Here is a 24,937-nt window from a genome sequence, read left to right on the forward strand (position 1 = left end):
CTTTAAATATGTAAAGAAATTAGTCAATGTCTTGCTAACTTAAAAAAAATGCAAAGTTTTTAATTTTCAAAATTGAAAGGCTGCAGTTTCATTTATTGCATGCAAAAGACGACAGCTGCCTTCATCTTGTCCCTGATCTAGCTGATTGTCCTCGGCAGATGGACGAGTTCCGGAAGTCACCACATGCCCACAACCAGACATGTCAAACAAATACTTGTAGCTGCTATTGCTTTGCACTTGGCTGACCATCGATGTGAAGGTAAAAACAGAATGGTTAGAAGCATTTACCTAAACCCTATTTGTAAACAAGTTACTCGGTTATTGTACCAATGTACAAAACAAAATGATTATAGTTGTTGGTGATTTCTTCTTGTTAGCCTAATCCCTGCCAAGATCTTTACAAACTTACCCTGTTGGCCCTCTAAAAAGGAAAAACTAAATTTAACCTATTAATTTAATGACTACAGTACCTGTAGTATTATGAGTTTGTAACTTGTTATCACAACCGGCCTCTTTCATCTTATCACTTTCACTTGGTTTAGAGTTCATGATTACAGGAATTTTATGTTCAGTTAAGAGTACGCATGCTTTCAGTGTCAATTTACATTGATTCTTTTTCTTGCAAAAGCTTTACATAGGTCATTCATGCTAAAGAATTTACGAAAAAGGAGATTTATGCTATAGGGCATTTACTGTAATATCCTGCCCCTTTGTTACCAAAATAAACGGAGCATTCCCAGTTCATATGTTGATTATTTAATATTTTGACACTTATTCACAAAACTGGAATCTCAAAGAAGTTTTAGAAAGTGTTAAAAACAACTTTCATCGAAGTGTTTATAGTAAGATATATTTTTCATTATGATCTTGAATCTCAGCACATCAACATAGAATTCAAATATATAGATATGAAAGTTTAGCAAGTGCAGCTGTACAGGTCTTAATCAACACCGGTCTGTTGGTAAAGAGACAATGTAAATGTGCCCTTCACTTTCAGGGCATTCACTTCAAAGTTTGAGGGTATAAGAACTTTAGGGCTTTACGCTTAATAGCTCTATGCTATAGCTCAGAACTCATAGCTTTATATCTAGATTGTTGCCACCAGGTAGCTATAGCCCCATGATATTTAACACACTTGATATTTAGCTGCTAATTGCCATATCTATCAAAACATGACAGTTAATCATTTTATATATAACTCTAAAACAAATCTTTTTATGAAAATTTCTTATGAGGTCACCGAAATTGTCAAACAATGCGACATGGCTGTCCTGAGTTATTCACTTTAAGTACAGTACGCCCTCGGATTACACGATTACACGGTTATATGATTTTTTTGCCTTGCAATGCAGAACCCGCTGATTTTCTCCCTCTCCATTTCAAATATTTTCCGCCATACGAAATAAACAAAGATTTCTCTTGAAATCTAACATTGGCAGCCGATGTGCTGATTAAACCGGAATAAGAAATATGCCGAGATGCTATTGAAACCTGAAACCACTCTAACACTGAAACCTCTCTAACAATGAACGAAATCTCGATCTTGCTCAGCTCAACGCTATTTGTTATTAGTTATTGTGAATACGAAACTGGAAACAGATAAGGGATAAGGTTTTAGCAATGAAAAAGTTGAAGTTCAGTTTACTAAAATACATACTAAAACTTAGCTTTAAGTGTGTGTTTAGCAAGCTAAATTTATTTATGTTAAATCAAACATTCATTTTATATGCCTGCATCAGAAGGAAGAATTCTCTGAGGTATGTACTGCGCATATTACATTATAATGTTACATTTGATTGCAAATCATAACCACGAAATACACTAAAGTTGCTACTGGTAATTATAGTTACTAAAGTTAACATTCTATTTTGTTACTAATTATTAATATGTACAGAACATATATAACATTTTGAGGATTTTTACTAGAGGTGTTTGCGTTAGATATTTACTATTGGTGTCTATACACCTCTATATGAAATTTTCGGTTTACGATGCCAACTCTGAAAAAAATTAAAATCATATAGCAAAGGTCCCTTGCACTTAAAAACTAAAGTGTACACGAAGATAGATGCCCAGACTTATCTATTACACCTGGCTGTCATAACCCTTAGGCTACAAATGAAATGGGTTCATAATAACAGATGGCTTCCTCATACTGGTCAGTTCATGTTTGAATAGGGTATTTTCTGTTGTTTTGTGGTTGCAGAAGAAATAACAGCTTTGCTGTAATTGGCAGTGGCAGAACTACAAGTCGTAGCAAGGCCTACTCTAGACAACATAAACTAACATACCAATACCTGGCCATGCTACTAACATAACCTTATATGAAGAGAGTCAATAGTAAATTTTCAGCAAGTCATGAGAGTTATATAGAGCTATTCCTAATGTAAATATTAGGCACTGTGGGGCGGGTACACCTTAGCCTGTTATTCATTGCAAGAACAAAGCAAAATTCAGCTACAATTGCAAGTTTCATGCAGATCTCAAAAATCTGTTCTAGAGACAGTGAGGAGTATCAGACTCTCTTTATAAATTGATTTATTAAAAACCTGGCAGCATCTGAGGGCTAGCTTGATCCACGCTACAATCCAAAACTTTTTATTCTGATGTGGGTTCCCCAATAATTTACTCCAATCTGGAATAGTTAGAGTAAATTTTGTAGAAATTGCAATTTAATTGCATTATATGTTATTAACGTTTCATCTCTTGAAAAGCTACAAGTGGAATGTATTTGAGCTCTTGAGTTGTCGTAAAAGGCAATCTTAGATAAATTAAGACAATTTTTACTTGACGTTCTCATTAGCATTTATATTGTTTAGTATATTTGTGTTGTTATGTTAGCGTTGTATTATTTGTACTTTATGTTTTTTGTTATAAGCAATACATACTAAAGCAAAGACTCTTGTTATAAACTTCATAATCATTCTATTTAAGCAGTTTATTGTATTTAATTTCATATTTTGAATAGGATTAAGTTTCAACTGATGTTAGATTCTATGTAAAAATCCAAAAGCATGTAACAGGCAGTCTGTAGTTAGAGTAGTTAGAGTATTGAGATTTTCCACAATTCTGTCATTCCTATTTCGAAAGTGTGTCACTAAGCAAAACTAGTGTGCGCTGCTGCGTCCTGCAAAGTAGAATTCTACATAATAAAAAACAATACTTGCATTACCAGTAACATACAAATGCTTTTTGAAACACTTATCACATGATAACACAATGTGCACACAATTCCTAATTCGCATCATCCAGACAACATAGTGAATGTTATAAAATTTTGTGTTGAAGATCTTAAGACTATCGCTTAGCCGGCTGAGTATAGCATTATCATGGTTATGGCTGTAAACCAAGAAAGCTAACCTGAAGGCTAGTAACCACTGGCATGGCATGGCAGGTGCTGTTTACACTGCGGTATCTGTAATGTTTAGTTTATAATGGCATACTCATTGGTCTACAACTCTATATAATTCTACTGCCAGTCTTTGGGTTTTGGCAACAAGAAAAGCCTTTCATCTTTACTTTTGGCAAGTTTATTCTAATACAAAGGAAAGGCCTTGGTTTCTCCAAGCTTATAGCGTGATTATGCGGGTATCAAACAATAAGACTGTATATTTATTTGAGTCTGTGTCAAGTTCAAATTTTGCTTTATGTTGGCATATGAGTATTTACCAACTAAGTAATATTACTCCAGGCCTAAAATTATCTGCCGAAAAGCGAAAGCACCTGTGGAGCGCCAATGGTATGAGAGTTTAATCAAAGTAATTAAATAACCAACTCATTAAAATTAATACCATTAAAAAAAACTAGCCTTGGAGGTTTTTAAATTATTTCAAATAGCAACTCGTGAAAGTTTGTCCCAATTTTTACATTTGTAATTTTTTTACAACATATAACTCTTTTACTTAATACTAGTACTGCCTATTTGTAAGTGTAAGTATTTGTTAATACCAAAATCCTAAGGTAGATAATTCATGGTTGAAACTGAAACAATCAAACGATAAAACTTGCATTTTTAAATCTGCAATATTAGCTTTATTGCTGCATTTACCTTTTGCATTGGAAAGTATTAGATGTGTCACTAATGAAATTTAAAACCCGATAAAAATCACTTCAAATATTTCGCTTAATTTTACATTTAAAATTTATAAAGTTTAGTTATCTTTTTTATAACAAAGTTTTAAGTATTTGTAGCTTTTAAAAATTAATATTAGTTTGGCAGAAGTACTTAGTGTTTTCCAATCCATCGTTTTTTTTTGACGTCATCAAGTCATTTGCGCATGCGCTCATTCACGAAAAAGCCACCATTTCTGTAGAAAACGATCGTTTTTCTTTGATTTATTAGTACTTTTAAGTGTTGTTTTGATACTATAATAGAAAATTGCAAACAGAAACATCGTTTTCAAATTATCATTGCAAAAGCTTCGTGTTTCTGACGAAAAAATCGTCTATAAAGATGGCCGAAAATGATAAAATGACGTCATGAAAAAATGAAGGATAGTTTTTAAGATGTGATATTTTAGCAAACAACATTGTGTTTTAAACAAATAACTTTTTGAGGTAATTCTTCATTGAAAGCATAAATATTGTAATGCAGTGTGAATTCACCATTGAAAACGTCTGAAAGCCATTAGTAATTTATATGTGTTGTACTGTGATCCTTTTCGCAGTAGGTAGAACACAACTCCAATGTTGAAACCATTCCAGAATCTAAATAAATTTTTAATCAATCTCTCTAGAAATGAGTGAAACAAACTCTATAGCTATTTCAACAGTTTTGATCAAGTTGTAGATTAACAATTTAGCTGGAACTAATTTCTAGTTAGACAAAGTGTAAGTTATATGGAATATATAATAGCTATAGTTTGTTCTTTCAAGCTGGTAGTATATTTGCACAGCTTATTATCTATGTGAAAAGAAGCAGACGCAACAAGGAAAAGTTTTTTTTTAGCTTCATGGTAATGAAATTTCAAAAAAATGATTGAAAGCTTTTTAAGCCTAAACAACTACAGAAAATAAAAAAGTATAAACCTGGGCGGCCCGTGAAACATTTTTGAATCTGCTAGGTTTTAACTTAACCTAACCTTATATCTTAAACTGCGGTCACAATAACATTAAAATGCGTAAAATTTGAGATGTTTGCTTTATTGGATACACGAGTGAGACGAGACGTCAATGTAAACAGCAAAACTCTTTACGCTGTTGGCAAGAGTGGCGGCCATGATGTCTGCCGCAAGAAATTAACCGATGTCTCATTTAGAGCATCTAAACTCAGCTTGTTGACCAATCAGTGAACTCATTACTAAAGTATATTTGAGCTCCTTGTCGCAACTTTTGTAGCTGAAGAGAGTATATTTTAGTTCAAATATTTGCTATACTCAATAAAAATAATAACGCCATTTTAGAGAGATGGTTAAAAAAGTTAAAAAGGTGAGTATAGTTGTAATAATACATGTGAACAACATTTTGCAAAACAAAAAGAACTATTGAAGTGGCTTGCCAAACCGCTATCGATGTATATTAATTACTACATATCTCCATTATCTTTTAATAACGCTATCGTGAGCTATCTTCGTAGCATGAGCTATCTTCGTAGCATGAGCTATCTTCGTAGCATGAGCTATCTTCGTAGCATGAGCTATCTTCGTAGCATGAGCTATCTTCGTAGCATTAGCTATCTTCATAGCATTAGCTATCTTTCGTAGCATGAACTATCTTTATAGCATGAGTTATCTTCATAGCATGAGCTATCTTCATAGCATGAGCTATCTTCGTAGCATGAGCTATCTTTGTAGCATGAGCTATCTTCGTAGCACGAGCTATCTTCGTAGCATGAGTTATCTTTCATAGCATGAGCTATCTTCGTAGCATGAGCTATCTTTGTAGCACGAGCTATCTTCGTAGCACGAGCTATCTTCGTAGCATGAGTTATCTTTCATAGCATGAGCTATCTTTGTAGCATGAGCTATCTTCGTAGCATGAGCTATCTTTGTAGCATGAGCTATCGTCGTAGCATGAGCTATCCTCGTAGCATGAGCTATCGTCGTAGCATGAGCTATCTTCGTAGCATGAGCTATCTTCGTAGCATTAGCTATCTTTCATAGCATGAACTATCTTTAAAGCATGAGCTATCTTCATAGCATGAGCTATATTCATAGCATGAGCTATCTTCATAGCATGATCTATCGATCAACTAAACTGTATGAACTGTGAGCATTATGGCGAAATATTGCCGTCCTTCATCCACTCTCGTAACAACTTTATTGAAAGGAGACACAGACTGAATATCATCCCCTCACTTAGTGACTCTGTGAGTAATTAAATGCGCTGACACTCAAGGTATGTGTAAACTGGTCTTCTACAACACAGAGTGCGTTCTACAACACAGAGTGCGTTCTACAACACAGAGTGCGTTCTACAACACAGAGTGCGTTCTACAACACAGAGTGCGTTCTACAACACAGAATGCGTTTTACAACACAGAGTGTGTTCTACAACACAGAGTGTGTTCTCCAATACAGAGTGTGTTCTACAACACAGAGTGTGTTCTACAACACAGAGTGTGTATACAATGTGGATGCCTAACCACTCAGTGTCTAACCACAAAAAAGAGAACGCTACTTGTAATAACGTACATATTTGGCGAATAAATCTCATAACTTTTACTTAACAGTGTAGCTAAACAAACATGTAATTTCGTTTCTAGGTAAAAAAGATGGTGGTTATTTATGACCTTGTAGAGAAGGCAGCTGAAGTGGTGTGTGAAAAACTCTTCACAGAATCTGCCGTGACTAGAAATAAACAATCTTGTAAAAGGGCATTCGACGGCTAATCTCTTATGGCTTTTAAATTGTCTGATTTGGCTAACCACCCTGCAATTTGTCTAGACAATGCATTGATTAATAGATCAGTGGGTTGATTTGTTGTCAAAAACCAATTATTGCATATTGGCAGCCCAAAAGAATTTAGTGTTTATTGATGTGGTTCTAGCTTTCAAGACTTGAGTGGGCAAGTAGATGTTTTCTTTTTAGTCATTAGATGAAGTTCCTTGCTGACTGCATCAACTTTTTAACTTTTTTCATCAGTTGATTCAAACTATCTTGGATCTTTTGTTACTCACTTAGTTTTCCTTTAAAGATTTACTTGCACCAAATTTTTATTTAATTTTATCAGAAAGTTTAGGTATTATTCTATCTTTTGCAATTTACTTTTGGCGTTTAAGGTGGTCTGACTGCTATGACGTTTTAAGAATAAAATCGACAAAATTTAGTCGCTATTAAACAATCGGTTTTAAGCGAGTGGTGACTTCGTGATGTATAAAGCAGCAAATGGAAAAAGAGCCAACAAGCAATAAATATACGGTCACTTCTTTAGCCAATTATCAGCCCAAATTTTTATTTAGGTCGCGATAAATGTTATTGCTAACAAACTAGTTGTCTGTGATCTCGAAGATTATCATTGTTAGAGAATTCATTACACACAGTTTGACATGAATAGTTTCGGCATTAGCGTAAGCGAAAAGGATCTTTTATAGCAGCGTGGTGTTTTAGCTAATTATCTGGACACAACTTGAGGAACGGAAGTTGTAACACTACAGAACCGGTGTAGATTGTGGGCTAACTCAATGGTTTACTAAATAACAATCTGCTTCAATCTTGATCTTTTCAATCACTAAATCAGCACAATATACTGAATAACAACATAACTACAACCTGACCTTTAGTTCCAGCAAATATTTCTCAGAATTTTGAGCATCAAGGGGTGAAAGATTAGGGCAGACAGCCCACGGTTAGAGCTGACAGGCATTATGCTGCTGAGGAAGATATGAAAATGCAGGTGTATTTATATTTGTGTTTGAGTCTCTTCTATCTACTAAACTAAAGTAAAAGGAATAATTTTACAGCTCATGAATACATATGCTAACAGGAAACATTGTACAATTAATTGTAGTAAGTTAACTCATTGTTTACTACTCAACCTCTCTAGTTTTAACAAATTTTTAATTTTTTATTGTTGCACTTAGCTATAATATATTGCCATGAACAGGTTAAAGGAATGTAATAACAAGAAGTCTAAAGATTTGAGGTCAATAATAGTAATGATTGTTTTTAATATCAAAGGATGTGTACTATTTTATGCAACTATTAAGCAAATACTTTGGAGCCTCTATTTGTGGTCTAAAAACTCGATTTCAACTTTAACTAGCTGAAAGTTGTAAATCTGAGCCATAGAACTAGTCTACATTTTCTTTAGTTGTTTTAGCTAAGAAGTTAGATCAATTATTAGAATTCATGCTCGCTTATCACTTGTAGAAATTTGAAGAAAATGCATTGATCAATGCTCACCTTTGGATCTTAGACTCAAAGCTTAAAATTAGTGGCTTGACCTACTTAAGCATTTGTTAAACGTGTGGTCATTTTGTAATTTTTCACTTTCGATCTATCTAACTCCCAAATTAACAGCTTACAGTAGTTAATTACACGCCCAGGGCTGATACTCTGAAAAAAACACCCACCTGGATAGGCCCAGACTTGGACATTGTACCCCCAATCACCTGGTTTTGTCAATTTGAATTTGGATATTGTACCCCCAATCACCTGGTTGATCAATTTGAAATACACCCCCTAAACACTGGGAGTTCCCTAGAGGGCGCCCAGGTTCTACCCCCCATTTATATAAACCGTTCGTGTGGCGACATAATAGTTGCTCTGCCCACTAACGTCAGTATCGCAAAACGACAAAATGTCGCTATGCCTGCAAAAGGGTTAATAAAACTGATTCCAAACAACCATCAGATCATCATTTTCATTTACAAAGAAAAACATAATGAATATCAATGAAATAAATATCATTCATTCTGAATATATTGCTAAAGGGTTGCTAAGATGATGCAGTGTCGACTGTCTCTTGTCCCTTCCTTTCCTGTTAGCAAGCAAGCAGCAGCAATCTGCTTTAAAATGAAGACTGGAATTTCGGTGCAATTTCTCGGTATTACTTTGGCTGAATAAAACCTTAATGAGCATGGGCCCTTTCACTGGCTTGCTTGTGGAAACACCCCCTAAAGTAGCAAATTCACTGACAGTGCCCCATGGTCTGAAAACCCCCCTAAAACGTGATTTTGGGCCGAACCTAATGGGCCTTTTAGGGGGAAGTATCAGCCCTGGGATTACACGTTATAATACAAACTAAGAGTAAGTGAATTAAGTTTTCTAGGTTTTCATCAAAGTAGGTTCCTTTATAAAATGCAGTATGCTTATACCACATTTGTTTTATTGGTACAGGATGTTTGTTTCTCTACCTGTGGAACTCTGATGCCAGTGTGGAAACTACCATGCATAGGGATAGAGAGAGAGATGAATTCCTCAGATAAGTCTCCAGTGTGCTGCAGAATTGGGAGAGATTAAAAACCTTATAGCTTGTAAAACCAGGTTTGTAAAATAAAATTAAATCAAGAACCGGTTACCTTTGACAATATAAATAGATTTCATTCATACACATCACCAATGGCACATCACTCATCCCGAATAGATTATGAAAACATCCGTAAGCAGTTAACTTCTTCATACTCATTCTGTCTGAGCCACAAAAGTCATCCACACTAGGATGTGTCAACATGTTTTAATCAAAGTCAGCAATAATAGCATTTTCTTTTCCCGCCATGCCAGTTAACGATCGAATGATAACCACCCACAGAAATTTTACCTAGGCAGTTGCTGTACAGTAGCACAATCAACAAGATGTAAAATTATAGTCTAACCTGAACAAAGCTATACAAGCCTTAATATACTCTTAATCAGGATTGTGGGAACGGAGGCAAGGTCAGTTTATCAAAGTAATACTGAATTATTATAAAATTGCAATATTTGCTTCACTATTATTGTTTTTGTTAAGATTTGCTATGTTTTAATCACTATCTGTAACTAGTAATGTGAACACACACTCATGAATTTATAATCTTTTAGATTTCACGGTGTGGTGAGATATAACGAGAATCAACTTGTCAATAAACTTCTAAACGGCTCACTACATCAGTGCATCTTAATCTAACTCTCACAATCTGGTGTTTTTAGAGTTTTCTCAAAACTCTACAGTGAAATCTGGTTTTCCGTCAAGAGTCAAGCAATCAGTAAGGGAAATCCGGCATTCCGTCAAGAGACGAATTATTAGTGAACTCTCGAATCTTCGGAGGAGAGGCAACTTGCTGTGCAATACAAGCGCAGACCAACCTGTACACCTAAACTAGAGAAGTGCGTAACCCGATTCACCGATCAAACCAACCTGATCAACCCAACCTGTAAACTGTTAACCTGTTGTGCTGTACATGCACAAATAACCTGAACTTTGATCAAGCAAGACTGATCAAATTAACCTGAAGAAACTGTAAACCTGTTGTGCCATACGCATACGCTCAACTAACCCGAACATTATACGAATCATCATAGCATAGTGCTACAACTAGTAACAGACATAGTCGCGCACGCATAATCAAACCGAACCACATAATAACCTCCGTTACCACACCTCACGAGGAAATCAGCTAGATAGCAGCAGCTATAAATAGTACAGCGGACGGAGGAACCCAGCCAGCTCATCAACCACAAGGACAAGCCAGCAGAAGGGAATGAATGAAGCAATCCAGCAGCAGTCTACTCAAGCAGCTAAGTAAACAAGAAACAGTGAACATTTGACACACGTGTATAACTAACTCATAGCATAGTGCAACGAATTCAACTGTCAATATAGGCACTCATTTCTTTCTTCGCTAGATAACCTGTGTAATTGCTTTAATTTGTCTGTCATATTGCAATTACTAACAATTCTCGATATCAACATTATTCTTTTCATTTATAGTTTTTATAAGAGTGTAAATATTTGTGCATTTGTGAGTTTTAAAATTGCCTCATATTGTAAATCATTCGAAAATTAACTGGCAACCACCCCTGCGTGTAAGCTGAACAGATTTGATTGTTGACAAATCCAAAGGCATAAACAAGCGTGAAAGATAAACATTGCTAAAATAGGTATCTATACGGTCTTAAAATGTCTAGTCCAGTAAATGATTTGAGTGATAATGCCATTGCTGATCTGTCGAGCCATGAAACAGAGGCTATTGCAGAACTTGAACAACAAATTAATGCTGAAAATTCTGAACCCGTTCTTGATAAACCCACCAATAATGGTAGTAGCACCGTAGTGACAGAATCTGTTGTGGATAACCCTACTAACAACTCCACAGCTATAGCTGCAGAAAATATGACGCGTAAGCGAGAGCGCAGAAATGTTGGTTCAGGTCTTAAGGCTACGGAAAGCCATATTTACCAGTTAAGTACTAAGCTCACAAAACTGGTTAGTTCTGCATACAGACTTATCAAGGTCTCTCAACAGAAGTTGTCTCAAGAGATTTCTCTCGACTTGCTTTATGACATTCACGATGCATTGGGTGACCAGGCTAAGGAAATTCTTGGCACATACCAGGAGCTGCTGACACGCCATGAAAATGATGAAGGCAAGCTTCCCAAATCCCTTCAAACCACGTACACCCAGGTGCTCGCTCAAATGAAGTTTTTTAGAGACAGCATAGATAAAGATATTGATGCACTCGAAGAACAAGAAGAAGAAAGGCAGGCCGAGATGATGAGAAACCTAAACGAAGAAATTAACAAAAACGCAAGACTATTTCAAGAACTAACAGATGAGAGTAATCAAAGAAGAATGTATGGACATGAACTACCAGCTGCATCACCAAATGCAGAAGAACAAAGCTCAGAACAGCAACACTCCGAAGGTAGTGTACACAACCAGGAAGCAGCTGAAGATCACTCAGAACAACATCAAGAAAATGCTTTGCAGTTTCAGCCGACTCCACAAAGTGAGCCTGATCTCCGCCCTCAACAGGCAATACAACAATCCAGCGAAAGACGGCATCAAAGAGAAATTAAAGCTCCTAGTCCTAGCACAAGCACAAACAACCGGACAGATCCAATGGACAAACTAGCTGATGTTTTAGCATCTGCCATACGAAAACGAAGCATTGAGCCAGATGTATTCAAAGGAGACCTATTACAGTTCAAGGACTGGGAAGTAGATTTCGACATGTACCTACGTAACGAGAGAATTGATGGAGTAGAACGACTTCGTTACCTCAAGAAGTTTACAGGTGGCGAGGCTAAGAAAGCTATCGAAGGACATTTCATGTCAAACACAGAACATGCGTATGCTGCAGCGCGACAACTTTTGAAAGAAAGATATGGAAACGAGCACATCTTAGCGAGGAGTTTTAGAGACCAGCTTTCCAAGTGGCCGAATGTATCCGATGATGGAAAAACTTTACTAGAATTTAGTGACTTCTTAGGCCACTTGCTGAGTGCCCAGAGTTCAGTCCATTCCTTGAGAGTGTTGGATGATTACAGCGAAAATGAAAAGATGTGCAGAAAACTACCAGTACGCCTAAAGTGGAAGTGGGCAAGAATAGTAGCCAAAACTGAAGAAAGCTATTACCGCTACCCAACCTTTAAGGAGTTCTGCAGCTTCGTAAAAGAAGAAGCAAAGATAGGACAACTTCCACTAGCAAGAGGATTCAACTCCAAAACAAAACTACCAGATAAGCGACTGAAAGGACCTGGTCAATCTAGGAATACATTCTCAACAGCTATCGATAAAGGATGCGTTCATTGCAAGTTAGATAACCATCAGGTTAGCGAATGCCGTAAACTGCAGAGACTTCCCAAGGCAGAAAAGAGTTCAACCATCAGACAGCTCAGCCTCTGCTTCAAATGCGTTCGTCCAGGACACCTTTACAAAGAGTGTGCAATCAAGCTGAAATGCAGCGTCTGTGGAAAAAGTCATGCTACAGTCCACCACGACCCGAACTTCAAACCTAGAAAAGAAATTACTCAAACTCAACCAAATCCACCAGCCACAACTAACAGCGGTACTCAGAGAGTACAAGTACTACCGAACGAAACAAACCTGAAGAGTGAACCACCCGGCAACACCACAAAAACCGTGTTGGCTACAACTACAACTAATGGACTCACAACTATGGCCATACCAGTTAAGATGTCGGTACCGTCTGGAAAATCAATGTTAGTCTACGCACTATTAGACAACATGTCGGATGCCTGCTACGCATCCCCTCAAGTTCTAAAGAGGTTAGAAGCAAAGGTAAGTGTTATAGAGCCCAATGTTACTATCCACACAATGAATGGACAACAGACATCAGATATAGAGAGATACGACAATCTCCACCTAACAGGTTTTATGAATGACAGTTCAGCTACCATAAACGCCTACAAAAGAAACATCCAGTGTGACAAGAGTCAATTACCATCACCCGAGCAGGCCAAACGATTTCGACACATGTCCGATATAGCCAAACATATGCCACCATTGTTAGACATACCAATTGGGCTGCTGATTGGAATGAATTACACCGAGGTCATTCAGCCACTGGAAACTCGTACGAGCACCAAAGGTGAGCCTTTTGCAGTGAAAACATTATTCGGTTGGACCATGTGTGGGGGACGTGAGCCGATACTGCCAGTAAACCGGAAAGCATACATGACTTCAGCAGGCAAGGAAATCATGGACCTACTGGAGCAAGACTTCAAGGATGCCGAATCAGATGACAAACTTTCGCAACAAGACATTCGGTTCCTGAAAATCATGGAACAGAGAACGGAGGTAGACAGAAGTGGCAACTACATAATGCCTTTACCCTTCACTGCACCTCCAACATTACCCAACAACCGAGCTCAAGCTGAGCAACGCTTCAAAGGACTCCTGAAGAAATTCAACGCTGATGCAAGCTACCAAGGTGAATACAACAATTTTATGCAGGATCTGATTGACTCAGGACACGCGGAAGAAGCACCAAGCATAACAGAATCAGGTAAAGTATGGTTCCTACCACACTTTGGCGTGAGACACAAAAGAAAAGGTAAGTTGAGAGTGGTATTTGACGCGAGCGCAAAGTTTAAGGGAGTAGCTCTAAATGATGAGCTGTTAAGCGGGCCTGACAATCTTAATTCCTTGCTTGGAATCTTGCTACGCTTCCGGAGAGAACCTGTAGCGATCACGTGCGATATCCAGCAAATGTTTCTCAACTTCATTGTTGATAGGCCTGACCGAGACTTTCTCAGATTCCTATGGACTGGCAAGAATGGAAATATCAAGGACTACCGGATGACCAAACATCTGTTTGGTGCCGCGAGCTCCCCCGGTGTAGCAACATACGGATTGCGCCGAATAGCTGATGACTACAAAGAGGAACACCAACATGCTGCAAAATTCTTAAAAGAGGAGTTCTACGTAGACGATGGCGTAAGCAGTGTGAGCACTGAGGAACAAGCCATTGATCTAATCACTAATGCAGTTAAGATCTGCACCAAAGCAAATATCAGACTACACAAGTTCAACTCCAACAGGAAAACTGTACTTTTGGCTATACCTGAATCAGAAAGGAGCGAGCAAATCAAAAACATCAACATCTTCGAAGAACAGCTTCCTAATGAAAGAACCCTCGGGATGGAATGGAATTTAGAGTCCGACTCCTTCCACTTTTCAGCCCCAGAAACCAACAACGCTATGATCACGAAGAGAAACGTGCTTTCCAAAATTGCACAAATCTATGACCCGATGGGCCTGATATCACCACTCATCTTAAAAGGCAAACTCATCCTACAAAGAGTCACAGCTGCAGACTTGGAATGGGATCAGTTGCTAGAACCTGGCGACATGAGAGAGTGGAGAGACTGGCTAGATGACATAGGAAAACTAGCCAACTTCAGCATCAAGCGCTGTCTGAAACCTCCGGGAAACATTAAAACAATCCAGTTACACCATTTCAGTGATGCGAGCAGTCAAGGTTACGGTGCCTGCTCATACCTGCGGTACACGACGGCAGAAGGAGAAATTGCGTGCCACCTCATCATGTCAAAGTCGAGAGTGGCTCCCTTAAAGAAAGTGACTACAATCCCTCGACTCGAGTTACAAGGAGCGGTTACGGCCTGCAGGCTAGCCAACCTGCTGAGAAAGGAGCTTAAGCTACCAATAGATAAAGAATTCTATTGGACAGACTCGACCATAACTCTAGGTTACATCCATAATGAAGCCAAACGGTTTCACGTGTATGTGGCTAATAGAGTCGCAGAGATCAGAAATTCGTCAGACGCAAGTCAGTGGAAAAAGGTATCCACGAAGGATAACCCTGCAGATCTCACATCGAGAGGCTGTATGGCAGAGCAAGTACAAATGGAAACATGGCTCACAGGTCCCGCCTTCCTCAAACAGAATGACATCAACAAGTACATAAGAGAACACACGGTGAACACCTCACTTCAAGCAGATGATCCTGAAATCCGAAGTATCAATTCTCTAGTAACAACTAAAACAACCACCCTGGCAAGCAAATTCACCAAGTTTAGCAGGTGGACGACTCTTATCAAAAGCCTAGCATTGCTCAAGAAAGTGATCACCGAATACAAGAATAGGAAAGCAGAAGCTAAAACCACAAGAATATGGCGAAAACCGTCAATCAGCCCAGATGATCTTTTAAATGCAGAAAACTTCATAATTGGAGTAGTACAACAGGAAGCGTATCCTAGCATGGTGGGAGAAGAGTCCTTGAAAAATCTTAACCCCCAAATAGATGACAGGAACATACTCCGTGTTGGTGGGAGAACAATCTCAAACATCTGGAACAAGCCGATCATAATCCCAAAGCATAGCCATCTCAGCACCTTGATAACAAGACACTACCACGAAAAGATTTATCATATGGGATTCCGCAGCACCTTAGGAGCTGTGAGAGAAAATGGATACTGGCTGATCAACGGGCCAGCCAATGTGAAGAGTGTTCTTAACAACTGTGTGGGATGTAAGCGCCTTCGAGGCAAGCTTGCCATGCAGTACATGGGAAATGTACCAAACGAACGGCTAGAGAGGGCTGCGCCTTTCACTCATATCGGGGCAGATGTCTTCGGACCATTCTACATAAAAGAGAGAAGAAGCGAAGTGAAACGCTGGGGGCTGTTGATAACCTGTTTCTACACCAGAGCAGTCCACATAGAACTGCTAGAGGAAATGACAACAGATTGTCTCATTCAGGCGATGAGATGCTTCATGGCTCTGCGAGGACCAATTCAGTCCATGACTGTTGACAACAGCACCAACTTCGTTGGTATGCGAAATGAACTGGCCAAAGAATCATGCGTGAACAACTCACAAATGAAAGGATATTTGGAACAGAACAGAATTGAGTTTCACTTCAACACACCCACTGCTAGCCACCAAGGTGGGGTAACGGAACGCATGATAAGAACAGCTAGAGACATCCTCAATGGTATGAGAATGCAATTCAAAATGGTAGATGCGAAAACACTGCGCACTGCATTTTATGAAGTTACAAACATCATCAACAGCCGGCCATTAACAGGTACCAAAATCACTGATGCTAATGATCCTGTTGTGACTCCCAACCTGCTCCTGAATGGCAAGGTTACCCCCTTAGTTGCCCCCCCGCCAGGAACATTCGAGTCTGACGATGTTTACGGTAGGAGAAGATGGAAGCACTCCCAAGTGATTGCCAACGAGTTCTGGAGGACATGGAAAAATGAATACTTGAACATGATAATGAAAAGGCAAAAATGGACTCAGAAGAAGGAAAACATGTCAGTCGATGACATAGTAATGATTCAGGATGATAACATGGCAAGATGTGATTGGAGAATTGGACGTGTATCAAATGCAGTAGCGGGTAAGGATGGTCTTGTGCGAACAGTTGAGGTAACCTTGGGGAACAGACTCATTGACCGGAATGGCAGGCCTATACAGCAGGCAACAGTGCTGAATCGACCGATCACAAAAGTGGTTGTAGTTTTGAAAGCCTAGATTGACATTGGTTAGTTATCTTTATGTTATCCGTGTAGTAGTAGTAGTAACACTTGAGTTAGTTATTATGTTATCCAAGTAAGTAGTAATAGTATGCTATAACGCATAAGAGCAAAAGAGCCTATTGTTGTTGCAGTCAAGTAAAACCAATAATAAATTTAACAAATAAATTTGGTGGGAGTGTAAAATAAAATTAAATCAAGAACCGGTTACCTTTGACAATATAAATAGATTTCATTCATACACATCACCAATGGCACATCACTCATCCCGAATAGATTATGAAAACATCCGTAAGCAGTTAACTTCTTCATACTCATTCTGTCTGAGCCACAAAAGTCATCCACACTAGGATGTGTCAACATGTTTTAATCAAAGTCAGCAATAATAGCATTTTCTTTTCCCGCCATGCCAGTTAACGATCGAATGATAACCACCCACAGAAATTTTACCTAGGCAGTTGCTGTACAGTAGCACAATCAACAAGATGTAAAATTATAGTCTAACCTGAACAAAGCTATACAAGCCTTAATATACTCTTAATCAGGATTGTGGGAACGGAGGCAAGGTCAGTTTATCAAAGTAATACTGAATTATTATAAAATTGCAATATTTGCTTCACTATTATTGTTTTTGTTAAGATTTGCTATGTTTTAATCACTATCTGTAACTAGTAATGTGAACACACACTCATGAATTTATAATCTTTTAGATTTCACGGTGTGGTGAGATATAACGAGAATCAACTTGTCAATAAACTTCTAAACGGCTCACTACATCAGTGCATCTTAATCTAACTCTCACAATCTGGTGTTTTTAGAGTTTTCTCAAAACTCTACAAGGTTCATTGAGAGTAGCCCATTATAACTAACGACACCACCACGGTGAATTTTGTAACTATATGTATTTGTGTTGCAACTTTTTTCATTAGAAGTTATATAAAGTTCAATCAGTTATTAAAATATTTTAAAAGTTTAATATTGTGTTAGCACCCAAGTATACAGATGCCATACACAGGAAAGAGAGGCATGAATATGTGCTGCACAAACCATGATATGTGGCATTCTGTTCCTCAGACTGGTCTCAATTGTGTTGCAGAAGTGCAAGAGATTACAGACTTTATAAAACCAAGTCGATTGAGAGAGGCCTTTCATAACTGCCGACACTACCATGGTAAGTTTTGTAGCTAATTGTATTTTTGTTGCTGATAATTTTACTAGATGTCTTATCACTTCCAAGCGACACTCAATAAATTATCCAAAGATAATAAAAGTTTAATGTTTTGTTTGTACCCAAGTATCCAGATGCGGGAGTTTGAAAACAATGGAACGACTGGAAAAAATGAGATGTACAACATGGTATGTAAAGATGGAGGAAGTCATTCACCTGCAAATCATTGGTATTGGTACAAAAGCAGAGTGGAGACCACTACCAACCTGTGTATACAGCATAGTGAGAGCTACACATCCTAGGACCAAAGATAAGTAGGAATATTCACATACATACAGAGTTTGAGTTTACTGCAGTAGAGTAATTTTTTCGATTATATGAGCTGAAACTATATGAGTGACCACGACTTATATGGATGTATTAAATGAAAACTTTTTGCTGAGATGAAAATTTTTTGGCTGGTAAAAGTTATATAATGAAATACTAATGTTAAAGATAATGCAAAACATAATCTTAAAAATTATTTTGCAAAATATTATTCGCATAGTAATGAATGAAAAATGATTTGCAAAAAATATTAAATACATCTTAGCCCATTTCTATCTGTGCCAAAAACTTGTCTGATAGGTAGGTTTATGAAGTGTTATCAGAGCTGTATTGGCAAGTGCTTTTGCATACATGTAGCTCGACTCAATTCTATTGAACCGAATATTAAGAGCTACTCAGAGCTATTAAGAGACCAAAACAGGTGAATCTACACCACAAACCACCAACCAGGTAGGGAAGAGCTTTATTAACCCTTTGCTGTACAAGTTTATTTTTGGAGTTGAAATGGTGGGTAGATTGATTTAAAAGAAATAGACATTGTTTTGCTTGTTCAACACTTTGGTCAGCTAAAAAATGCTTTTTTTGTGCTTTATTAAATAATCAAAAGTGATCAGTAGAAAATTTTTTACAAATTGATACTAATAATGATTAAATACTATAGGCCTACATGACTTTTTAAAGATGCATTTGGTTTAATGATATATTTGAACATATTCTTTTCAAAGAGGCGGTTTCTAATTGTGGGTTACAACTAAAAACTTTACTGATACAAAGGCACCAATGAACTAAATTTACTTGAAGACCTAATTACTGCAGACTGAAAGAATCGTAGCCAGATACTTATACGTTTACACAGCATTTTGAGGAGACTAAAGGGACAAATTTTAATTACCTTATTTGAAACATTTGTGACACCTATAGCAATATATCTGTAACTAGATTAAAAATTTTATTTCTACGATTATGAGTAAATACAAATTAAAATATATGCCGATAGAGCCGAGTAGAGCTCAATTTTAATAGCGATAGCTGATGTGAATAAGAGCGAGATACCGGCAGCCTCTTTGCTATATACATCATTTTGAGCAAGTTTGGGCACATCTTTTTATTCTGAACATTTTAACTACGATAAAGTTTTATTTATTTTAATCTTGAAGCATCTTAGCAGTCAGACCACCTCAAAATATTAAAAACAATCATGAATAATAAAATAATATTTATACTTTCTGATAAAATCAACTAAAGTTTCGTGCAACTACATCTTTAACAAGGTACTTAGATAAAGACAACTCGGAGCAATGACTTTAAATGCGCCCAATAATCAGTTAACTCAAATGTCTAGTAATTATGTTGGTGCAGTGGCAGTACGTTTGTGAGTGTAACTGCATGCTGTCTCATAAATACGATAAGTTGGCTAAGGCGGCGTAGCGACCCCTTCTCCATCACGCTTAGCATCTTCCTGTGTCAGTCATGTGGTTTTTAAGATTATATCTGTAGTGCTCATTTTTAAGTTCCATATCCTTATATTTAATCAAAATGTATATAAAAAAATATTTCTACTCTTTAAAGATCAATGAATATATAATATATATAAATATATAATAAAGGGAAAAATAAGAAAAAATAACCAAATGATGGTGACATGGCTAGACCTATTCACTTCCAAATTTTTTGTTTAGCAGAGATTTTTAAAATATTTGAAAATTATGACTGAAATATTGAATAAAACTTTAAAATACTACCAAAATAGTTGATAAGGCTTTGATGTCTAAAAAAGAAAAAATGAAAAAAATAGCATTTTGCCGAATTATAGCAAAACAGCTTCACCTATTTAACAACAAATTTGTTTATCGCCAAGAGAAGCATTATCGAACAAATTACCATCATTAAACAAAAAATGCCTGTTTTATGAAACTATAAGTGCTCATCTACTAAGTCTACAAGTTGTCCGTAACACTGTCACTCATCACCTCCTGGCCTATAGCTTATTTCTTATTATAGTTACAGTATTCAGTGGCGGCCCTTTTTAGTAGCCATAACAGTTAATATAGCTCTAGTTATCAGGTTCTATTGAATGTTAGGTATCTTTTAGACTGTTATGTCAGTAACTCAAGTTTTACGCATTTTAAAATCAGCTTCTTAAATTTACTATTTTCTCCTAGGCTTAGCATTATTTATGAACATTCAAAATCGCTACCAAAAATGAACAACTCTTTTGGATGAAACTGAAGTGTTACGTTTGAAAGCTATTAGAAGAACCCAGGCTTTTTTCTTAAGATAACAATTACTCAAAGGCTAGGAAGCGCAATGTAAAAGCATGTTATTCGAGGTGAGAACTTTGTAGGGCCAGTCTGAAATGCATTGCTTAAAATTATCAAAGCACGTTTTGTTCCACTTTATCAACCTTTAGTGATAGTTATGGTGAAAAAACAATTTTCTGATAAACTTAACACTTTGTTGCCGCGAGTATTGTACATAAAAGCAGGACCACTGCTCAAAGACAGTATCAACAACTTTTCATCAACTGTGAAAGCATTTAGAATAGCAAAAATTTTCAACTTAAGGTCATTTTGAAGCTTGTAAAACTAAAAAAACAGAAATCAGATAGTATAAACATCTTATTGTTCACACACACACACACACTCTCTCTCTCTCTCTCTCTCTCTCTCTCTCTCTCTCTCTCTCTCTCTCTCTCTCTCTCTCTCTCTCTCTCTCTCTCTCCAAGAAGTGGTGTTATAGAGGTAACTACAAAAGCAGGATGATTGCAGTACACCGAATCTGATGAGCGCGGACGGAGTTGTTTTTATGCTCTAATCAAGAGCGTTCATTCGTCAACGTGTTAAACTGTCACGTTATAGGATGAGAATCGCACTTACTAGATCTACCAGAAAATATAAATGCTGCAGTGGGAAAGCCTAAGCTAAAATTGGCAAGTTTCCAAAACCTGCACTGTCAAAGGTCATGGCGGCAAAGTATTATTGGTTCCATCATGTCTGACATCTATTATTTTATAGGGATAACAAAACAGTTCAGGCATCATTTTACTCCACCAGTGATTTGTCACTTTTCTATAATAGTCTAAACCATGCAAGGTCAAAAGTTAATGATTGTGTGGATGTTTTGCTGTGGCCGACTTGTACTTGGTACCAAAATACTACCAACTAATAGTGGAGGCCTGTCTAGCGCTCTAACTACAGCAGCAAAGAAGCTGAGAAGATTTTAACCCTTTCAAGTCTTGGCCCAAAATAAATCAAAGAATGTTTGCCTTCCAGATTCTGCGTCTGCATACACTCGGCTGCACAACTCTGCTCTATTTTCTCTTTACTAGTTAAATTACTTAGTTATTAGTTAGTAAATTTGTTACTAAGAAGATTATGAAAATAGCACTTTGCTTATTTTATGTTTTCAACTTAATTTAAAATTTTCACATTGATTGACCAGTTTGATTGATTGACTGATCAGTTAGTTATTGAGATATCACCAACATATTGAAGACACTTCTAATTTACTGAGAAATTAAAAATGACTGCTGACAGAACTTAGTTTTTAATGACACACTGATAGAAATTCTCAATATTGAACAATAAAAAATAAAAAAACTAAAAAGTTTCTATTCTTTAGCAACAATAACTTTAGACTAGAGTTTTTATTCTATTCATAACAAATTCACCCACTCTATCAGACTTGGTTCACCACAACTATTCATTATGTTTCCATGACGCGCATGACGCGCATGACGCGCATGACGCTCATGACGCTCATGACGCGCATCATGCGGATTTGGAGTTGTGTGCAAGTTACTTTGTGAACAAATAATTTCTATAGACATTCATGTGATGTGGATTGATTACGGCCCCTTGTTAAAAAGGTAAGGAATACTACGCTATAAGTTAATAAATAGCAACAAAGTTATCGACGCATGTGATAGCAACGCAAACATATCAAATTCGATCGAGAAAGAACGAACGGGAGTATTGAAAATGTTTAAAATTGAATAGCTGGCGCGGTATTTCAATGCATATCATTCGCAAGTACTGTTTCCATCCTTCGCAAGCATGATTGATTTGATAAAGTTTTGCGAATCGCAAAACCCGCTTAGCTTGGGTATTTATGCCGTTTCAATGATGCGGTTAACTTGTGGATTGGCTCAAATTTGCGCATCATGCGCCGTCATGGAAACATAGTGACGATGTTTGGTCAGTTGCCTCTGAAACATCACTTCTTTGAAAGAGTGCAAATACTAGATGCTCTATGTGATTTAAATTTTTTCTTCATCAAGTTCTACAAGCTCAAAGCTTCAAAATGATATTCAGTTCAAATAGAATTGTGATATTCTACGTACTTTTACAGATTATGGTATGTTGTTAATATGGTTTAGGTTTAGCGGACCTGCAGGTAGATACAAGCTTATACCTGAAAGTGTTAATATTTGCTCATAATTTCATGTTTAATGTTTGCCAATATTAATATCTGCCAAGAATAGGTATATCAAAAGTTGACAATATAAAATAACTATTCAAATTACTTTAAAATCTTCAAAAAAAGTTTTAAAATCAGAGTATCACTTAACCATCAGAACAGAACTTTAAATATTCAGGAAAACTCAGTTTAAAAAACAAGTTTAAACGCTTTAACTTATTCACATCTCGCAAAAGACATTAAAACTTTTTTTCAGTTATTTTCCAAGCAATTGTAAAAATATTTCACCAGCAAAAGTTATGTTTAACATTTTCGACACAAATTTTATGTCAGTCTTACTTATAATTGACTGTCTTGTTCGCACAAATCATTTGAACTCACTTAAATGTGTCCACATTTACTACAAACAAAGATATAAGTTCAAAGTAAGTTTGTTGGTTTTAAATCAGTAGTAATATAACCATAAATAAAATTTCGAGATGTCTACTCGCTTGTGTTTACGTATAGACATTCTTTCTAAGCCATTAAAGTTTAAATAAACCATACGTAGGCCCAGCAACTCTGGATAATTGATCAATGAATGGTGATGGAATTGATTCAGTTTTTGTCATCTGCATCAGAGCAGTGTTTTTTTAATCTTTGTAACAATTCATTATTAGCATACACTACAATTTTTCTAAAAAAATTTTTATAACACATTTTTTGAAGAACCTTTTGCTCAGTCTGATAAAATAAAATCATTGGCCTAATATTTTAAAGAAATGTTTCTTGCTAAAAGTCAGTTAATACAAACATAAAATATTTTATGTTTGCAAATTAGAAAGCAAAGTTTACTTATTCGTGCTCAAAAGAATATGTTAGAATGCTTTAAAAGCTTAGAAGCCGCTGTAGCATGATGCATTTTAGATGCCAGATGCATGACTCAGTCAAGTTTGTTTGTTTCAGTAGGAATACAGCCAGCAATCAAGTTGACTGTTTCGATTTAACGAGTACATTCGTGATACACACTCGTACTCGCTGAATTATTAGTTGCACTGTACTTGTGGTGTGACTTTGATGAACGCTGTCGGTCTCAATGGCACCACCACGGGCAATCTGCCGCTATAATCACCTCATCAAAGAGCATTCCATAACACTAAAAATCTGTTGCGTAATAGGGATAACATTTTAATAGTTCAGAACTGCCAGCAGGGACTATAGTAAATACCTTTCTACGAAGAGTACTAAAAAAGGGCCAACTAGAAGGTAGTCAGCCAGGTAATTCTAAAAACTTGAGACTAGATTAATTGCCCCTTACTATAATGGCCAGGCATCGCGGTGGAGATTTGTTAGCATGTTTTAATTTTAGCCAAGTGATACAGTAGACCATTTTACTTTGAGGATGGGAGGAGGTTATGTTCCAAAACTTATAAGCAAAATGAGAATTTATGCTAAGTAGACTATTTTTGAAGTAATAGCCATAAGCTTAACAGAAGTCTTAAACTTTCGCAACTTTTTAAGCTTTCACAATTACTATGCATAAACTTGTATGTGCATATACATGTCCTTCTGCATGCAACATACTCGTGCATTATATTTTATGAACAATACAGAATCCGTAAAAAGTAACAAGAATTGAATGGAAAAGAAGGCAAGAATCAAAAAGGCAAATATATTATATATTTGAGCTTCCATATACCAAAATGACGAAAGCGAGAAAATTCTTTGTAGATTAAAAATAGAGTTGATCAAATTTCATTTAATAGTTAAAAGTGGTTGTAACTTACTTTCATAAGTAATTCTATTTCTATTGCTGACATCAACCAGAATTGCTGGGATCAATTCGCTGCTAGAGGACTCCATATAATTAGACTATGCCATGTTCATTAACACCTTAGTGACCTCACCGACAGTGTATTGCTATACATATTCAAATGAGGGCCACTGCTGATGAAGGGAATGCCCTAGAATCTCATGATGACAATGAAATATGTAGTATTTTTGTACACTATACAAATTCTTTAACTAATTCATTTTAACCAAAAATGAACTATCCCTTTTAGACATAAGATATAATTTTTAAATGAAACTGAAAAAGCTCAAGTGGCCGTAAAACTGGTGATACAGCAAGGCTGCAATAGTTAAAACTGCAGAG

The 24,937-nt window shown here is 36.7% G+C and overlaps 2 protein-coding genes across 2 annotated transcripts; both read left to right on the plus strand.

The window, feature by feature from the left end:
• The first annotated feature begins 11,037 nt into the window (after positions 1-11,037).
• On the plus strand, positions 11,038-14,450 carry LOC137402687 (uncharacterized). Its single transcript, XM_068089193.1, has 2 exons — positions 11,038-14,319; positions 14,424-14,450. Exons 1-2 carry the CDS (start codon positions 11,038-11,040, stop codon positions 14,448-14,450), a joined length of 3,309 nt encoding a protein of 1,102 aa, XP_067945294.1.
• Positions 14,451-14,523: 73 nt separating this feature from the next.
• Positions 14,524-16,887, plus strand: LOC137402689 (uncharacterized). Its single transcript, XM_068089194.1, has 2 exons — positions 14,524-14,685; positions 15,703-16,887. Exons 1-2 carry the CDS (start codon positions 14,524-14,526, stop codon positions 16,885-16,887), a joined length of 1,347 nt encoding a protein of 448 aa, XP_067945295.1.
• Positions 16,888-24,937: the final 8,050 nt, after the last annotated feature.

Source organism: Watersipora subatra, chromosome 8, assembly GCF_963576615.1.
Source record: "Watersipora subatra chromosome 8, tzWatSuba1.1, whole genome shotgun sequence".
In the NCBI taxonomy this organism is placed as follows: domain Eukaryota; kingdom Metazoa; phylum Bryozoa; class Gymnolaemata; order Cheilostomatida; family Watersiporidae; genus Watersipora; species Watersipora subatra.